This window comes from Nelusetta ayraudi, unplaced genomic scaffold (assembly GCF_046127955.1).
Source record: "Nelusetta ayraudi isolate G7.1 ecotype Tasmania unplaced genomic scaffold, CSIRO-AGI_Nayr_v1 ptg000042l, whole genome shotgun sequence".
NCBI lineage: Eukaryota > Metazoa > Chordata > Actinopteri > Tetraodontiformes > Monacanthidae > Nelusetta > Nelusetta ayraudi.
This window is the reverse complement of record NW_027466092.1, coordinates 20552147-20568906: the sequence shown is the minus strand read 5'-3', so window position 1 is coordinate 20568906 and position 16760 is coordinate 20552147. Positions and strand designations below refer to the sequence as shown.

Genomic DNA, 16760 nt, shown 5'->3' with positions numbered 1-16760 from the left:
TAACTTACTTTACAATCCTTACAGTACCTTTACAATTATCAATGGCTGTTGTTTTTAGCTCTGGGGGGCAGGGACACAAGCTGCTCAGCCAACAACACAGAAATGAACTGCACAGATCTCCCTCTCTCAAAACTCATCAAATACACAATCAATTCACAAGTTATGACCTGCACATTCACTATGAAACAATAATGTATAATTATGCAACATTATGGCACATGTAACAAATTCTCAAAACTACTTCATTGAGTGAACCACTGAACTACCCAGCAGGTACATCTGAAGTAAATGGAGTTCTAGCTATGCATTTGCCTTGAAAACAACTCTTTCTCATAATGTTGTATTATTATTTTGCAGTGGTTAGCGCTGTTGCCCCACAGCACGAAGGTCGCGGGTTCGATTCCGTGTGGAGTTTGCATGTTCTCCCTGTTTCTGTGCGGGTTCTCCGGCTGAGGCAATTTGAGAACTCTAAATTGTCTGTAGGTGCGTGTGTGTGAGACCAAATGGTTGTTTGTCTTTTTGTGTGGCTCTGCGATGAACTGGCAACTTGTCCAGGGTGTACTCTGCCTTCGCCCTATGACAGTTAGGATAGGCTCCAACAGACCCCCACAACCCTGAATGCAGGAGGAAGTGGGTAGAGAAAATGGATGGATGGATGGATGGATGGATGAATGGATGCAGATAAAAGAAAACCTTTGTGTGTTGAGGATTTGATAACACTTTCATGCAACAAGCTTAATGCACAAACACACGGTGGAAGTTCTGTGCTGAGTGCAAACTGTGCTGCTTTTATTTTGTAAAACACTTTGTGTGAAGCCATTTTTGCAGTGGTTGGCAGCAAAAACTCAAAACTGGTACAACATAAACAAGTGCAAGTTAGACAAGGTAGACAACAACTTTTTTGCATTTTCTCCATAGTCATGCAACTGTCTTCATAGACCAGAACCATCTTTTGCAAGTCACACTGAATGCATTCCTATCATTTCAAACCTACATTGTATCTTTCTTGTATCATTTTGAATATATTCTTAACATGTATTCATTCTAGCAACCCAGACACAAAATTTGTTCAAAGGTAAGAAAGCATGCTTCCTTCCCTTCTTTTCATCCTCCTCCCTTCCAACTCTTTCTCTGAATAATAAAAGACCACATGCTTATGCGCTAATTAAAATGCACCTGGTAAATAAGTAAATTAATCTAGGAATTACGGCTTACATAACAACAAGTCCGCCCACAGAGTGCCCGAGTTATAGCTCTAACCTTTTGTCAGGGTTTTAAGAAGCTAGAGAGTCCAGGTGCGTCATTGAGCACGCTCAGTGAAATGTTTCCCTGGTGCAAAAATGTCAAGAAAAAAAATCACACTATAAAGGGAAATAAGTGCACAATCACTGCAGCCAGCACGCTAGATACGTTCCCTCACACCGTGGCAGAGAATTAGCTCGGCTTGAACAACAGATTAAGCCACGATCTGGTAATAATTCAAGGCATGCCTCTTTTAAACTTGCTGTTTCTCTGCAGCCTTACAGCCTTCTGTTCTTAGGTCAGCATGGTTCATACTTAATATCCTTGGAAAGTTAAACACTGAAGACTTATTATCACAAATGACATCCTACCATGCTACCAAAGAGTTGCTTAAAAAAAAAACAAAAAAAACTCAATATTGTTAAAGTTGTCATCTCTTGTTTCATGGATAGTATGCAGAGATTTTGTGAGTAGAAAAGAAATGTTGTGAGAGAAGTACTGATATTTTAGGAACACAATGGGGAGAGATGAATTAATAAGAACGATTCTCCATTAAAACTGACTGGAGCTTGTGAGGAATTACTCTCACAAGTTATTTTATATCCTATCGCCTCCAGCTCCAGGTGTTGCTGGAGTGCACAGACTTGTAAACTTGCTGCCCTGAGGGCGACTTGCACTCAGCGTAGGACAACGAAGAGCCCTGATTGGCCCCCGTCCAAGACCTCTGAGGCCGCCACTGCCTGGGCAGAGACCTGTAACCCGCAAGACTGGCAGGACTGGAGATGCTGCTCCTTGTTGGAGACACAAATGACGGCAGCGGAGCTCGAATCTGACCACGGCTTTGGCTCAAGGGGTAGCTGCATGTTTTCTGCGGGGACTGGTGGGAGGCCCTGACCTTCCACTCGGCCGCCGGCTCTGGCAGTATTTTGCGCTGGGCTGCCAGGCGCACGTTGGAGGCGATGTTGTGCTGGAGGTTCTGGAAAGCAAAAGCTTCATCCACCAGGCCAAGAGGATGGCGTGAGGCAGCCTCCCAGGGAGAGATGGGTTTGTGGACCCTCTCTGGCCGGGATGCCTGCCTCGCTGAGGAGATTGCAGAGGCCCAGGCTGGAAGCTTGGGGGAGGAAGAAGTCGACACAGATTTTTGGCTCAGAGATGGCATCCGGCCCGGTGGGGAGAGGGAGTAGCTCCTTCCAAGTGCCTGAAACAAAAGACCCAGACATGTTTGTTGTAATAAGGGCTGACTTTTGTTCAGCATTTTTATGGATATTTTTCAAATGAGGTTGCAAAAGCGAGATTAAAAAATGTTCAACAGAAAAATATATGAAAGATGTAATGGAATTAGCATGCAAAATAAATTCCCACTTTTCTGCTAAATGAAACACAACAACGTTTGTTTTGTTTGCTTCGTTTTGTTGTCCACAGCAAGCAACGGGCTTTACCTCAGGGAATGCGGTTCCATAAAACAACCAAATTAAACTTGCCAGAAAACAAGAAAAATATGAGGTTGAGAACGACAAATTACTCAAACTTGAACACGTCAAAAATGAAAATCATTTCCAAGTACCTCAGTGTCACTGTTTTCACATTACTTTAAGACATGGCAGACAAACAGAAGAGGTGGTGCTGCCATCATCTGGTGAAAGCTGTGTAGGATCAGCAGATGGAGAGCGGAGGAGGGTAGAAATAACTAGAGCAGCGGAGTGTGTATAGTCACAATAAAGAAGCTGAGAGAGGGAAAACAGGAAAATTCTTTGCTGACTAAATAATTTGTCTGGCTCTAGAATGTCTGAGGCAGCAGTACTTGGAGAACAACAGACACAAAAATTTATGAGTGGGTTGATATGTTTTTGTTATACTGAAGGGGATAATGTCTTATTTGGTTCACAATGTTTATGCCTTTCAGCTTTAGTCAACAATGTGCAGGATTTAAGAGTTAGCACTTGGGATAAATGCCTGCAGAGGCTGGTGTTTTCAGACAAGCACTTAAAATACTAAGGTAGAGACTTTGGCAAGTCATCTTGCTCTGGAGAAGCCATAATTAAATTGCTCTGAGTCTCTTTTCTTCGTTTCAAAAAGTCCCCTTTTTCCCCTTTCCCCCCAAAAATATTGTAATACTTTTGTTAATGAACTTACACACGTTGTCCTTTACTTTGACAGATTTTTACTGTCTTTAAAAAAAAAAATGCGTGGCAAAACCAGCAGATACATTTCAACCAGACGGCCACTCTCTTGACCTCGCAAGTCATCCAGTGACCTACCTCGCTCTAATAATAACAACCTTCCTAAGTGCAGTCATTCTGCAGTAATGTGCTCTGCAAGCATTCATTTGGCAGTGGGAGAGTGTTATTTGTATTGACAGGTGTGTCGAGCGATAATTCAAGGCACATTTTTTTCGTTCATTTTGCTGGATAGTAGATCTGGATAGTAGATGTGCATGTCATTACAACGCTAGAGCTGAAAGACTGAGTGATTTGCTACAATTTTCATTCAGGCTTCTGGAAAATCTGATTTTTTTTCACCTATATTGTGTGAACAGAAACAAGAGGTCAGAGACAAGAAACAACTGAAAAAATAAACATGCAATATGAATGAAAGAAGGAAAGGTAAAGAAAAGGATGAAAGACTTTTTAATGGCACTGCAGTGAATTGTACAGAAAAGTGCACTAAGAAGAGAAACACGCAAAGGAAAAAGAAAGACAAGAAATGACCCTAAAGAAGGAACGTGACCCCGTACCAAAAATAGATCTGTGAACTTCACCAGGCTGATTAGCCTTCAAATAAATCTTTATACATAAAATAAAATGTGAAAAAGAAAAGGTGTTGAACGGCTTAGGTTTTTAATAATAGTTTTCTGCTAAAAGAACATAATGACGCAATAAAAGCTTGCGGCAGCACGGCTTCCACTGGCTTCAGTCGAAATTTCACCCCACTCTTGGAGGACCTCAGCACTCCCTCCCATTGGGCATTTTTAAATATAGTTCCTTACATGATGCAACAGCTGTTAAGAGCTTAAAATAAAACTAACCCACTTAACTTGAATATGTGGAAACGCCACTTGTGCAAAACAACACTGGGGGATTAATCATACGAGTGGGACACTCTTATTTTATGTTAAGAAAAAAGGGGAAAAGAAAAAATATTTTCGGGGTTACTTTAATTAATCATTCCATAATTGTGGCACCTATTTAGTCCTCTGCTTTGACTCCACTCTTTCAATCCCTACTTTTATTTTGAATTCTAATCTCACTTGGTGCAAGTTATTATTTTATTCATGATGGTTGGTTTATTGATGAAATAATATTCTCTTTATCAAATAAGGAAATCCATGAATTTTATTCTTAAAAGCTAGTCAAAAAACAACTTCCTCTTGTCACTGTCATGTCTAATTTACCCTCATCTTGCTCTTTTCCTCCTGTTACAGTATGTGTCAGCCTCATGTTCCATTACATTCTTAAACTATCTTTCCTTTAAATTTTTACCTTACAAAAAGAGCAAAAACTTAAAAACATACCTTTGCATCTTTGCGTCATATTAATGACACTTAAATCTTCTCCTTATTCTTATTATGTTTATATCGTTTTCCTTTCAAATAAGCTTTCAGAACCTTAAATACAATCAAGACCCATTTTGTGACACCAAAATGAGTAGACAGGTGACAATCGTCAATGCCAAAGCAAAGAATCACCTCAAAACAGTCCCACTTTGCCTTTGACGATAGTAGTACCAACAATTTCATTCTAAGCATGTTGAAAATCTACCACAATCACTCCTTAGCAGCTGCTGTGGGTTTCCACACCTGAGCTGAGCTCTTTTTAGCTGTAAATTTTGGTTTCGGGGCAGTTGCAGTATTTCCACCCGAAACAGATTCAGACACTGTAGTCACAGTATTGGTGGGAGCAACATAGCTAGGCTGAGCCTGGCAAGGTACCGATGGAGTTGCCAGGTAGGGAGGGCTATTTGCTGGCTGGTAGGTGACTTGTGGTGCCTGTTGGTAAGGAGAAGTTGGAGACTGGGAAGCTTGGGGCTGATAAAAGTGTGGGGCTGGTTGTGGGTAGTGTTGGTTATATGGTTGCTGGTAAGGACCACCAGGTTGTTGCTGATAAGCGTTGGGAGAGGGGTAATTATTAGTTGGGTTTTGCTGATAGTGGCCATCATGCATCATTGGCTGCATGGGCATCCCATAGGGAGGTTGAGGGTATGGGGCATTAAATGGGATGTCTGGCTGAACAGGTGCCATTGGTTCATATCTAACTGGCCCGCTCTCAATGGGAGGGTTAGTGGGTAAAGATTCAGGTTTAGGTACAGGGAGCTTCTCAGGCTCTGGTGCATCTCCAAAAATAAACAGGGAGGTTTTGAGTTGGTAGGGTTGGTGCTTCATAACATCTATAACATTAAGAGGTTTGGGGGCAGGTGTCTCCTTCCCTTTGTCCTTCTTCTTTTGTTTGGTGGAAGGGCTACCCGGTATGGGCTGTTTTGATGCTGCTGGGGGATAAAAAGGTGAATGCATAGGATTATATGCCCGTGATGGTGGAGCACGTACATTTGGTGTGTATTTCCACTCGTTTGGAAGTGAAGCAGCTGGGGACGTCGGCCGACTAGCCTTGTTGGCTTCCACCGTCTCAGAGTCCACAACATACTTGTCCATACGAGATCTCCTCTTGGCAAACATATCTGCTCCTTTCCCTCTAACAGCAGGCATCTCAAAGGCTGAACCCTGGGAAGATGGATTTAAAACAGTGGCCATTGGGTTGATGGGTGATGATGCCCGTTGACCAACGGTAAAAGAGTGCATCCGCTGTGGTGGAGAAGGAGGGACTCGGTTCTGTGAGACATTTTGTTGCGGCTGAGTGTTGACTGTCGGTGTAGAAATTTTCCCGGGTGCTGGTTGTGGCTGGGGAGCCCAGGCATTCCCAGTCTGAGGCTGAGATGGGGACCATGAATTCATTGGTGGCTGTGGTGATGTCTGAGGAGAGGACTGCCAATTTGGCCCTGACTTTGGCTGTGGTGGAGCTGCTTGAGCCCACGGTGCTTGATGTTGTGACTTTGTCTGATTTTGCTCTGGAACCCAAGAACTTGCAGGTTGGTGGCCGTGCTCTGGAGGCTGCTGGCCCCATGATTGTTGGGGCTGAGTCTGGGGAGGCATCGGTGCCCATGGATTGACATTGGCTTCTGTCTGGACAGGGGTTTTTGCTTGTGTCGATTGCATCCAAGGTGGCTGAATTTGAGCTTGAGCTTGAGGCCATGAAGGTTGCTGTGGCTGAGTTGAGACCCAAGGTGGTTGAGGTTGAGTTGGTGCTTGAGCCTGCAGCCACACTTGTTGGGGTGCCAGGTGTTGTTGCTGTTGCGGAATCCATGGTGGCTGCTGTTGGGGTTCCAGTTGAGCCTGCTGAACCCAAGGAGGTTGTGCTTGAGGTTTGTGCTGGGGTTGTTGCATCCACGGAGGTTGATGGGGTGACTGTGACTGTGATGGCTGTGCCCATGGCACCTGGTGCTGCATTGGCTGTTCTTGAGGTTGACCCCAAGGTTGCTGCATTTGCCGCACACTTGGTGATTCATGGCTGTGCGCCCAAGTTGGTTGGGCCTGTGTTTGCTCTTGAGGCTGATTCCATGGTGACTGATTTTGAGAAGTCCAGGTATTTGTGACTGGTGGATGCTGTGTTATTGTTTCAGAGGGTTTGCGTGTCACCCAAGGAGGCTGTGGTGGGGATTGACTTGGATTCGGGGCCTGTGGCTGCACGTGAGCTTGAGGCCAAGAGTTGGTAGGTGGCTGTTGTTGAGGATGTGTTTGTGCTACAGCCCATGAAGAGACAGGAACAGACTCATGCTGCAGGGTCGGATTTATGTGACCATATTCTTCCTGGGTCATTGCTGCAGGAGGCTGTGGTTGAGATTCAGTTTCAGGGAGAGTCAATGCTTGTTGATCTATTGTTGTAGTGCTGGCAGGAACCTCCTGGGCAGCTTGAATGGGAGAGGGCTCACAGACAGGTGCAGGAGCAGGGTTTACTTCTGGGGCAGGGGTAGACTCTGTGGCTGGCACTACAGCAGGTGCAGATAAACTATTTTCAGCTTGTTGAGCCATGTCCTGGTTTGTCTCCTCTATCTGCATGGACCAGGGAAAAGAGTTGGGGTTGACCACAGGCTTTGGAGCTACAGGTGGAGGAGTCTTTTGTTTAACGGAGGACTGAAGGAAATTACAAGCCTCAGCTCCAAGACTAAGGTAGTCCTCTTCGGGTCCTGATTCAAAACCCAACTTCTTGTCATTTCTGTTCAGGAGGTTTAGCAACACAGGGTTAGGTGAAACCTTTGGTGCCTCTTTAAAGGTGAACATGGGCTTGCCTGCATTCTTTTTCCTTGAATCGAGAAGAAGGCCAGTTTTAATTGCAGGGGTGGCAATGCGTTCATCCCGGGAAGCTATCTGCTCACCATGGCTCACAGAATCCTGGTTGATCCCGCTCATTGATGGGGGATAAGGAGTGGCAGCCTTACTTTCAACAGAGAAAGGTTTTGCTGTCCGGTTGCTGAATGATGTCTGCATCTCACTGCTTTGATGCTGAACTGTGCCATTGATACCTGTAGAATAGTGCTGTATTTGTTGCTGCTCCTGACAATATTCCTGCTGCTGTGGATACATTTGCTGTTGTTGAAAATGATGTTGTCCAAATTGCTGTTGCTGCAGTTGTTGCTGTTGTTGTTGCTGTTGTTGTTGTTGTTGTTGTTGTTGCTGCTGCTGCTGCTGGTAGTGCTGGTAGTGCTGCTGTTGCTCATAGTACTGCTGCTCCTGATATTTCTGGTACTGATGTTGCTGTTGGCTTTGTTGGTTTATATTTACGTCCATATAAGCGTGGGCCTCTGTTGTGGACTGGATGTAGGAGTGTTCCATTGTCGTCTTTTCAACCTCCTTAATGCTCTCGACTGGGAGTCCCTGGCGTCTGAGCTCCTCATGTTCAGCTGAAATCTCTTCCATCCTTTGACGCCGCTGGGCAAACATTAGGGCTCCCTTACCCTTAGTTTCAGGCAAGCACTCCATCTCAGCTTGGTTCTTCAGATTCCGTTCAATCTCAAGAAGACCCTTGTCCCAGTTGAATGCACACACTCCTTTGCTATTACCGGCTTTAGTGAGGGAATGCTTGTCTATTTCAGGACCAGGAACCACCAGCTTAATTTCAACAGTATGGCTTTCTTCCCTGTCGTCTTCGTTTTCCTCGTCTTCTTCGTCGCTGGAGTCTGGGTCGTCTTCCCCGGTGCCGTAGCTCACAAGTGTGTATTTTTTGGCCCTCTGACGATGCTTTTTAAACATCAACACCCCCTTGTTGTTGGGGTGGGAAGGAGCAGCAGTCAGGAGGAGAGCAATACGTTTACATTTGGATTTGACTTCTTTCAGCTGCTTGTCAGACTGACTCTCGCTGCGCCGGAGTCCTGCAGCAGATCATAAGACAGAACATGAAAAGAATTCTGGTTAAAAACAAACAAGGAGATTTCTTGGAGATTATCTTTGTCCTGATGGGGTTTTGCCAGAAATGTTTAGTGTACAGAGTAATAATATATAGCAAGGAGGCTGTTGTGTGTGTGTGTGTGTGTGTGTGTATATATATATGTATATATATATATGTGTATATATATATATATATATATATATATATATATATAAGCGTGTATATATATATATATATATATGTATATATATATATATATATATATATATATATATATATATATATATATATATACATACATATATATATACATACATATATATATTTTTTGCTTTACACACACACATAATGGATGATATATATATATGTATATATATATATATATATATCATCCATTATTGCAAACTGATTTCTAAGATAATGAAAGTTCTGTATATATAACATATGCATATCAACATTAAATGTCACTCATCTTAGAAGTAAAAATAGCACATGCAAAGATAATAGGCTCATATCCTTCTACCTATCTCTTAGTTATTAGCTTCTGTACTCTCCCTGAGGTCCTGCGAACTATTACAGTGCCACATAAAACCCGAACCTATGGTTACTGTAAAATTCTCTGACCCATGTCTAATATTCCAATTTGTTCCGAATCACAGATTAAACACAAGCCAGAATGTAATAAAAGTGCTAAGACAAGAGCCCCGACACAGAAGCCTCTATCTGCAAAATCACTGTCAGTCCACAAAAAACACAATCTGCACTTGTTAAAATCTGTCACATTTGCAAATACCAGGCCATCACATGCTGTCCAATCATGAAACAATGCACTTAGTGATACTACCAAAGCTTAGCTTTCTCTCTTTATTTTATTAAAAAAAGAAGATCATAATAATAAATATTCCTACACACAGACCTGAGGGTGGACGAGGCAACGGGAGTGAGCAGCGGACTCACTTTAGAGGCTCAGTTAAAAGCACCCACTTTAACAGGATCAGATAACTGGCCAGGGCAGGCACATGCTGGTGTCCGTCAAAGGGCTCCTTGTGCAGGCATCGTCAGCGTGCTGCTGTTATATTTATGTCCTCAAGACAGCTCAGAGGAATGCTACAGTATCCAAACTCATCATACAGTCAAATCAAATCCTGATTCATAAAGTGTCGGGGCTTCATCTGAAGTTTTTATATTCTGGTCCCCAGTAATTCCATACCTAGCTTTTGGTTGCTCTCCCCATCTATTTCTCTCTTCTGCCATTGTCATGCCAGACTAGGGTGCATCTACAGTTGCTCCCATACACAGTGGCTAGAGCCCCCACTGCCATGACGGTGACATGCTATTTTAGGAGCTCACACAGTGAACACCAGGCTTTGGAATGCACACATGCTGTTGACAAGTTCAATCTAGTGTTGCTCTATTAGTTTGTAAAATCCCACTTTAGAATAGATCCTCATCAGCTGCACACACAAAGAGAGAATGCACACTCGGAAGTGGCCTGAGTCGGAATGGACTAAAAGTACTTACTGGCGTGTTTCGCCCGATGCTTGTGGGGTTTGTCCTGCTCCCCGTCAGAATCAGAGTCCCGCTCTTCCGCTGTTGTCGCCTCCTCTGAGGGTGGTCCAAATGACACAGTAAGAGACCCAGGGGTTTGCTTCCCTCCTCCCTCCTCTCCTTCACTTTGCGATCCAGTGCTCCTCCTGACCTCTGGCCCTCCCACACCCAGGATGCTCCTCCCTGCTCCTGATGCTTCAGGCTGCTGCACAATGAATTCCACCTGGCCAAGCATCGAAGGAGAGCTGAGCACCACCCCATGCTGGCCTAGAGGCTCCCTGACACAGGTTGGCACTGATGGTGGCGCTGACGGTGGCGCTGATGGTGGTGTTTCAGTGGCATGGCCCACCTCAACAACCTCCCGGTCAGAGAGATTTCCCTGGACGACCAGGGAGCTGCCAAGGGCTGCGCGGCCTGCGTCGTCCAGTCTTTGCTCAGACAGAGACACCTGAAGCTCCACCATGTCTCCAGGAGAAAGGCACCGTAACACATCTTCATCCATCGTCTGGCCTCCATGATCACCAGATGATGAAACATGCAGCTCTGTGGAAATCAGCTGGGGTTCTTTGGGAAAGGCTTTGTCGCTCTCCAACTCCTTGTGGTCTGAGGAGAGGATGTGAAGGGTGGTGCTCTCGAGAGCCGCCTCAGAAGACCACCGATCACAGTGTAACTCTTCTGATTCATCGTCTTCAGAGGGGATAGTGCCGTATCTGCCAAGGTACACAAACACAACAAAACAGGACAATTTGTTTGCACCCTTGATTGTACAGTACGCCTTACTCATCTTACAACAATCGGATGGTCCAGTCAGCAGAGGAAAGGAATCACGCTGCAACATCGTTCTGATCCAATATACACTCTCAAGGTCATTGAGGATTGAGGCAACACATTGAGTATGATCATTATCAAATTTAAGCCAATTAACTGTAAATTAGATGCCAATTTACTGTTGAGTGATACCTCTAAACACTATGTGGCAGCTGGAAATTGAGTGGAAATTGAGGATGAAAACAATATCCAAAGTGCATAGAAATAAATAGCACCAAACCTTATAGTAGAAGGCAAAGGAAGTAATTTACCTTTAACATGCATTCAAAATAAATGCTCAGCCCCCACATAGCTTAACTATTAGCAGATTAAGTCCGAGCACCAATATCTGAGGTCACGATGTCTCCTTGTGGAAAACCCCTACAATGACTAATAGTTGAGCAGCTGCAAGTTAATGAAGACACACAAATCTGAAACTCATTGGCCAAGCTGGCTGGGAACACATCAACTTCCACAACTCATTGAGCAATACGAAAGGGCACAGGTCTTAAAACCACATGCTATCTAAATGCTAATGCAGTGGGGCAATAAGATTTCATCACTTCATGCATGGTTTGCTTGTATCATGCATATATTCGGGAGTTCTTGCGGCCGCTGAACGTTGCCGATTTACACATTTTCTTTAGCAACCGCTTTGTGGTCATGAGATTCAATGAATGAGGCAGGGAGTCACACCTTTTGAGGAGCAGCTGCACACAACCAATGGATGCATCAACAAGTTCAAGAGCTTGCAGGAGGGTGAGATCAACACACGGCTCTCCGTTGAGGGACACCACCTCGTCGCCATCTTGCACTCCAGCCAGGAAGGCACAACCTCCTTCTTCTACCTGCGGATCATAACAGCAGTGTCATCAGCTACTAGTGAACATTAATACAAAAAGATACATATCATTATTATTATTATTATTTTTATTATTATTATTGATAATAATAATAATAATAATAATAATAATAATAATAATAATAATAATAATAATAATAATAATATGAATATTATTATTATTATTATTATTATTATTATTATTATTATTATTGTTATTAAAATAATAATAATAATAATAATAATAATAATAATAATAATAATAATAATAATGATAAGAATAATGATAATAATAATAATCAGCGATCTTGGTGCTGAGTGTGAGAATATTTTCAATTCCTCAACTCTATAACAATGTTACTAGTGTATGATCTTTCAGATGCAGGAACATCTTTAGTCAAGTGACAAGTCTGTTGTTGCACTATAAAGAAAATAATGTTTTAGCAGTGTGTTTCAGATATTTCAAGAGACTTTTCAGACTGAATTATTCGTTCAGTCATTAGAGAAATCAATATTCTCTTTTAAAAAAAACAAAAAACAAAAAAAACCTAATGGTGATTTTTACATGTGGATATGTTCCATGCCACTTGCAGTGACACTATTATGCCACGAGAGGGGATTGCGCACAAACGAACAGCGTCCCATTGCTGGGAAATGGGGATGTGGGGGGTGGGGGGAATCCCTGCGCAAATTTTGCAACAAGCGCTTAACAAAATAAAAAAAAAATCCTGTGGTTTCCTGTTCGCACATTATAGTCACAGAATGCGTATTGCATGCATTTACCCCAATCCATTAAGTTATTTTGAAAAAAAACAAACAAACAAAAACTGTCCAAAGCTCCCAACTTTATGAGTTGAACATACTGAACAATATAAAAGTTCACTTCTCGAGAACATTTTATGGAATACTTTAAAGAGAAAGAGTTGTACGCATTCATGTAAAGCTCTGTCGATTTTTATATATGTATGTATGTATATATATATATATATATATATATATATATATATATATATATATATATATATATATATATATATATATATATATATACGTATATATATATATATATATATATATATATATATATATATATACATATATATATATATATATATATACATACATATATATATATGTATATATATATATATATATATATATATATATATACATATATATATATATATATACATATACATATATATATATACATATATATATATATATATATATATATATATGTATATATATATATATATATATATATATATATATATATATATATATATATATATACACACACACACATGTATACACACATGTATTGGACAAACTGCCTTATAGGGCATAAGGCAGTTTGTGCGTGGGAGTCAGTACAGGGAGGACGGTTTGTCCAGGACGCCACAGCAATAGCTCCTGCTCCAAAAAAGGAGGGGAAACAATTGGTCTCTCCTCACAACGAACACAGAGACACAACACAGAAAGGCGCCACAGAGTGTTTTAATGCTGTTTTGTCATACACTGCCGGGGGGGCACAGTTATGAACACAGAGCAGGGAAGGATAACAACAGTTGCCACATGTGTGACAACAAATGTTACTACCCTCACTATGCTAAGTGAATCTTCTCCCAATATGCGAACGCCCCCCAACAAGTCTCCCTAATGCAAAATGAGTTATTGGTGAGAAGGAGGAAATCACAGGAAGCCCCTTAATGTGTTCACATTGCTGATGGAACTTCCTGACCGTCACAGCTTTAAGCCATTACCAAATGTTTTTCCTTCTCAAGGAAAGGTTTCCTGATGCCTGCAGGTAACGCTCATGCTGTGAAGAGATTTCTTATATTTTATTGTGTGTGAATGTGTGCGTGCGCGTGCATGTGTTAACCCATAATTTCAATTATGATGACGACAGATTATCAAAAATGAAATGCGATAAAGGTTAAGTTGTTTGTTGTTGCAAACACAAGTTGCTCCCTGACAAGGCCTGTTTGCAAGTTGGTGGTCTTTTTTTTTTTTTAACAATGTCTATCAATAAAAGCAAGACTTAAAAAACAGAGGAGGACTTAAAAATAGGAAAACTATTTTCCAGATTTGTGTAAAAGAATAAAAAGGAGCAAGAGTGTTCACTTGTTGAGCTGAATCATGACAATCGTCCAAAAAGGAAACATGTCGTTTACTCTTGAACAACAGCGTTGAATGAATGCCCTCGCAACATTGTGCTGATGGCTTGGCAGCAGTAATAAGGTTCCTGCGGTACGCAATTTAGGATTATTTGAGAGACATGTGTGTTTTGTAAAGCGCAAGATAATCCAGATGAGGAGGAGTTTTAACTCAGATGTGCATAAACAGTTTTGTCAGAATGGCTCAAACTGAAAGATATGTGCTAATTTGCTTTAAGATTCTAAATGGATTTAAGGACTCAGTACTCCAAAAATGATCTAATACACACTGACATTCCACATGCCAAGGCAGCATACCTTAGTAATTAGCAGGTTGAAACATATTTTGCTTTTCTCCCCATTTTTCTCCCTCAATTTATCATTCACACTCAGACTTGACTTATATCACCCCCAATTTTTCTTGTTGTTATCCTGAGTCATGACATTTAGGATTTTATTTCCTTAAAATGCTCTCTCTGCGGCTTTAAAAATAAAAGTGACCTCATCAACTTTGTACTGAGGCCAGCACTCCCAAGAAAAACACTGGCCTCCCTTATAAGGGAAGAAGCCTTTTATGAGTGGATACCCTGTGAGATACGGTACCGCCTGTCCTAACACTAAACAATCCCTTTCTTTTTCATAAACACTGGTTCCCAACAGGAGCCTTCAAACAGAAAACAACTCTGGATTTTGTTTCAAGGCCTCAAAGGTATGATCAGTGTTCATACCGTCTATATTAGATGGACTAACCAACCGCACTCCCACCCCGATGCCCAAGAGATCTGCGAATTGTGCATTCCATGCAGCTTTGTACACAGCATTTTATGAGCCACGGTATGAGAGAGTAAACAAGTTTGTCCCCCATGTTGTATCTGTGCTGATCATTTTTGTTGTCATTTGCCTCAGATAAGACATCCTATTAATGACAACAAGCATTCAGTGTCATAGCTTTATTATGATGGCTTCAACTGAATCTATAGGACGGATTAAATTTACAGTACTTTTTGGCTGCACATTTCAGAACATCATATATGAAAAAGATGCCCTTAAAATAGTTATTGTCTGCTTCTATAATGAATTAACTGTCCCATGTCTGAACTCTGTTATCAGTTTACAAGACGCTTTGGCTGTGAGACGTTTTTGAATGCAAGAATACCAGTAAATTTTGCAAACAGACAATGAATGTAATCCACTGGCCATTTAAAATAATCTGATAATGCTTTTAGAGTGATCTCTGCGTGCTCACAGGCTTTGATGTTGCAGGAATGCAGCTTTAAAGAAACATTTACATCTTCATGTCAAGGAGGACGAGTCAACAAGGGAAGTGCGTGACCTCTGAAACACCTCTACCATATATAGTGTCTGAGCAGCGCTACAAAGTCAAGGCACCTGGATCCACCTCTGCCTACACCTTCAATACAGTCCAGAAGAGATAGATTAACACTGCTTGATATAAGAAAAAAAAAAAAAAAATGCATTGTTGCCCAGGTGTTGCACAAAGTCTGGAGGAATGCTGGCAAGGTTGTGGCACGTAATCGTGACATCACAGTAGAGGCAGATGGGTAAAAAAGAAAAAAAAGAAGGGGGATGGAGAAAAAGAGACGATACATGGAGAAAAATTACAAATTTGGGAGAAACTTCCAGCAGCAGGCTGAGAAAAGAGAAAGTTGTTTGTCGTAACTGTATAAACATTTGTTTTGAACTTAAACGGTAATACAAAGTCTGGTTCACATTACTTGCTCCTCACGAGTGGCATCTGCCTGCTTGCATCTGAGTGTTTGGCGACTTTCTGGTTCTTATTTTGCACTGGTTAGGCGCTTGTTTCCCCTTTCCAGATTTTCCTCTCTGTCCTCGTATTTGTTGTAATGAACCTCTGTGAGTGATAACTGCCCTCAGCTTCACACTCCCTCTCAACTTTGACCATATAAGGGTGCCTGAGAATCGCGCACCAAAACAAAAGCCAACGCACGCACGAAAAAATGCGCAAATGTTCTGCCCCCGCCAGAGTTCACTCAACTGGTTCCAGCCACCATCTCGCTGAGTTCTTTTCTGTCTTTGTTTTTTGTTCAATGCAATGCTGTATAAAGCGTTTCCTCACTGTTCAAACAATTACTTTAAGCGTAGTCGGACAGACTTGAACGATACCTGAGAGACCAGAAGAGGTCGGTAGGTGTCTCCCTCTGCCTCCCGCAGAGTGAATCCCCAGGGCGCACTGCCTCGCAGGGTCACGCAGATGTAATCCCCGGTGCCCATGCTGCGCGCAACTCCTCAGCCAAATCACCGTGGCGCAACCATCGAATGTGTCAGCCGGAGCAGCAGCAGCAGCAGCTCCCACCTCCACTGCACCTCCGTATGATCCCCATCATTGAGTTAATTCCCGAGTCCAGCCCGCAGAGGAGGCGGAGACGTCACGGCACATGGACCCGCCCGCGGGTGTCGCACGCAACTGATGCTTGTCATGAACATGAGCCCTTGGACTGTTTCTACACAACTTGCAGGAGTAACAGCGATAAGAGTCCTCCGTTAACTTGGACGACACAAACATTTAATGCGCAACGTGAAATGATTTTTACTTGTTTTAAATAATAATAATGATAATAATTAAAAAAAAAAAAAAAAAAAATCAGATTCACCAGGATCCACAAAGAATTGTTCATCATTTTGTCAGCTATTCCCATAAGGTTTTGTTCTAAGTTATTCAAGGATGACACATTATATTATATATTATAT

The 16760-nt window shown here is 42.1% G+C and overlaps 1 protein-coding gene across 3 annotated transcripts; it reads right to left on the bottom strand.

The window, feature by feature from the left end:
- Positions 1 to 760: 760 nt before the first annotated feature.
- synpo2a (synaptopodin 2a) lies at positions 761 to 16571 on the bottom strand. 3 transcript variants are annotated; one of them, XM_076035422.1, is made up of 5 exons: positions 16176 to 16571; positions 11727 to 11878; positions 10197 to 10933; positions 5783 to 8658; positions 761 to 2440 (listed from the first exon to the last, which is right to left on the bottom strand). In XM_076035422.1, the coding sequence occupies exons 1-5, from the start codon at positions 16281 to 16283 to the stop codon at positions 1847 to 1849; spliced, it is 4467 nt and encodes a 1488-aa protein (XP_075891537.1). In that variant the 5' UTR covers positions 16284 to 16571; the 3' UTR covers positions 761 to 1846. The 3 variants fall into 3 exon arrangements, with proteins under 3 accessions (XP_075891537.1, XP_075891536.1, XP_075891535.1); XM_076035421.1 differs by lacking the exon at positions 761 to 2440 and having other exon boundaries at positions 2631 to 8658; positions 10197 to 10547; positions 10593 to 10933; positions 16176 to 16564; XM_076035420.1 differs by lacking the exon at positions 761 to 2440 and having other exon boundaries at positions 2631 to 8658; positions 16176 to 16564.
- Between the last annotated feature and the right edge of the window lie 189 nt (positions 16572 to 16760).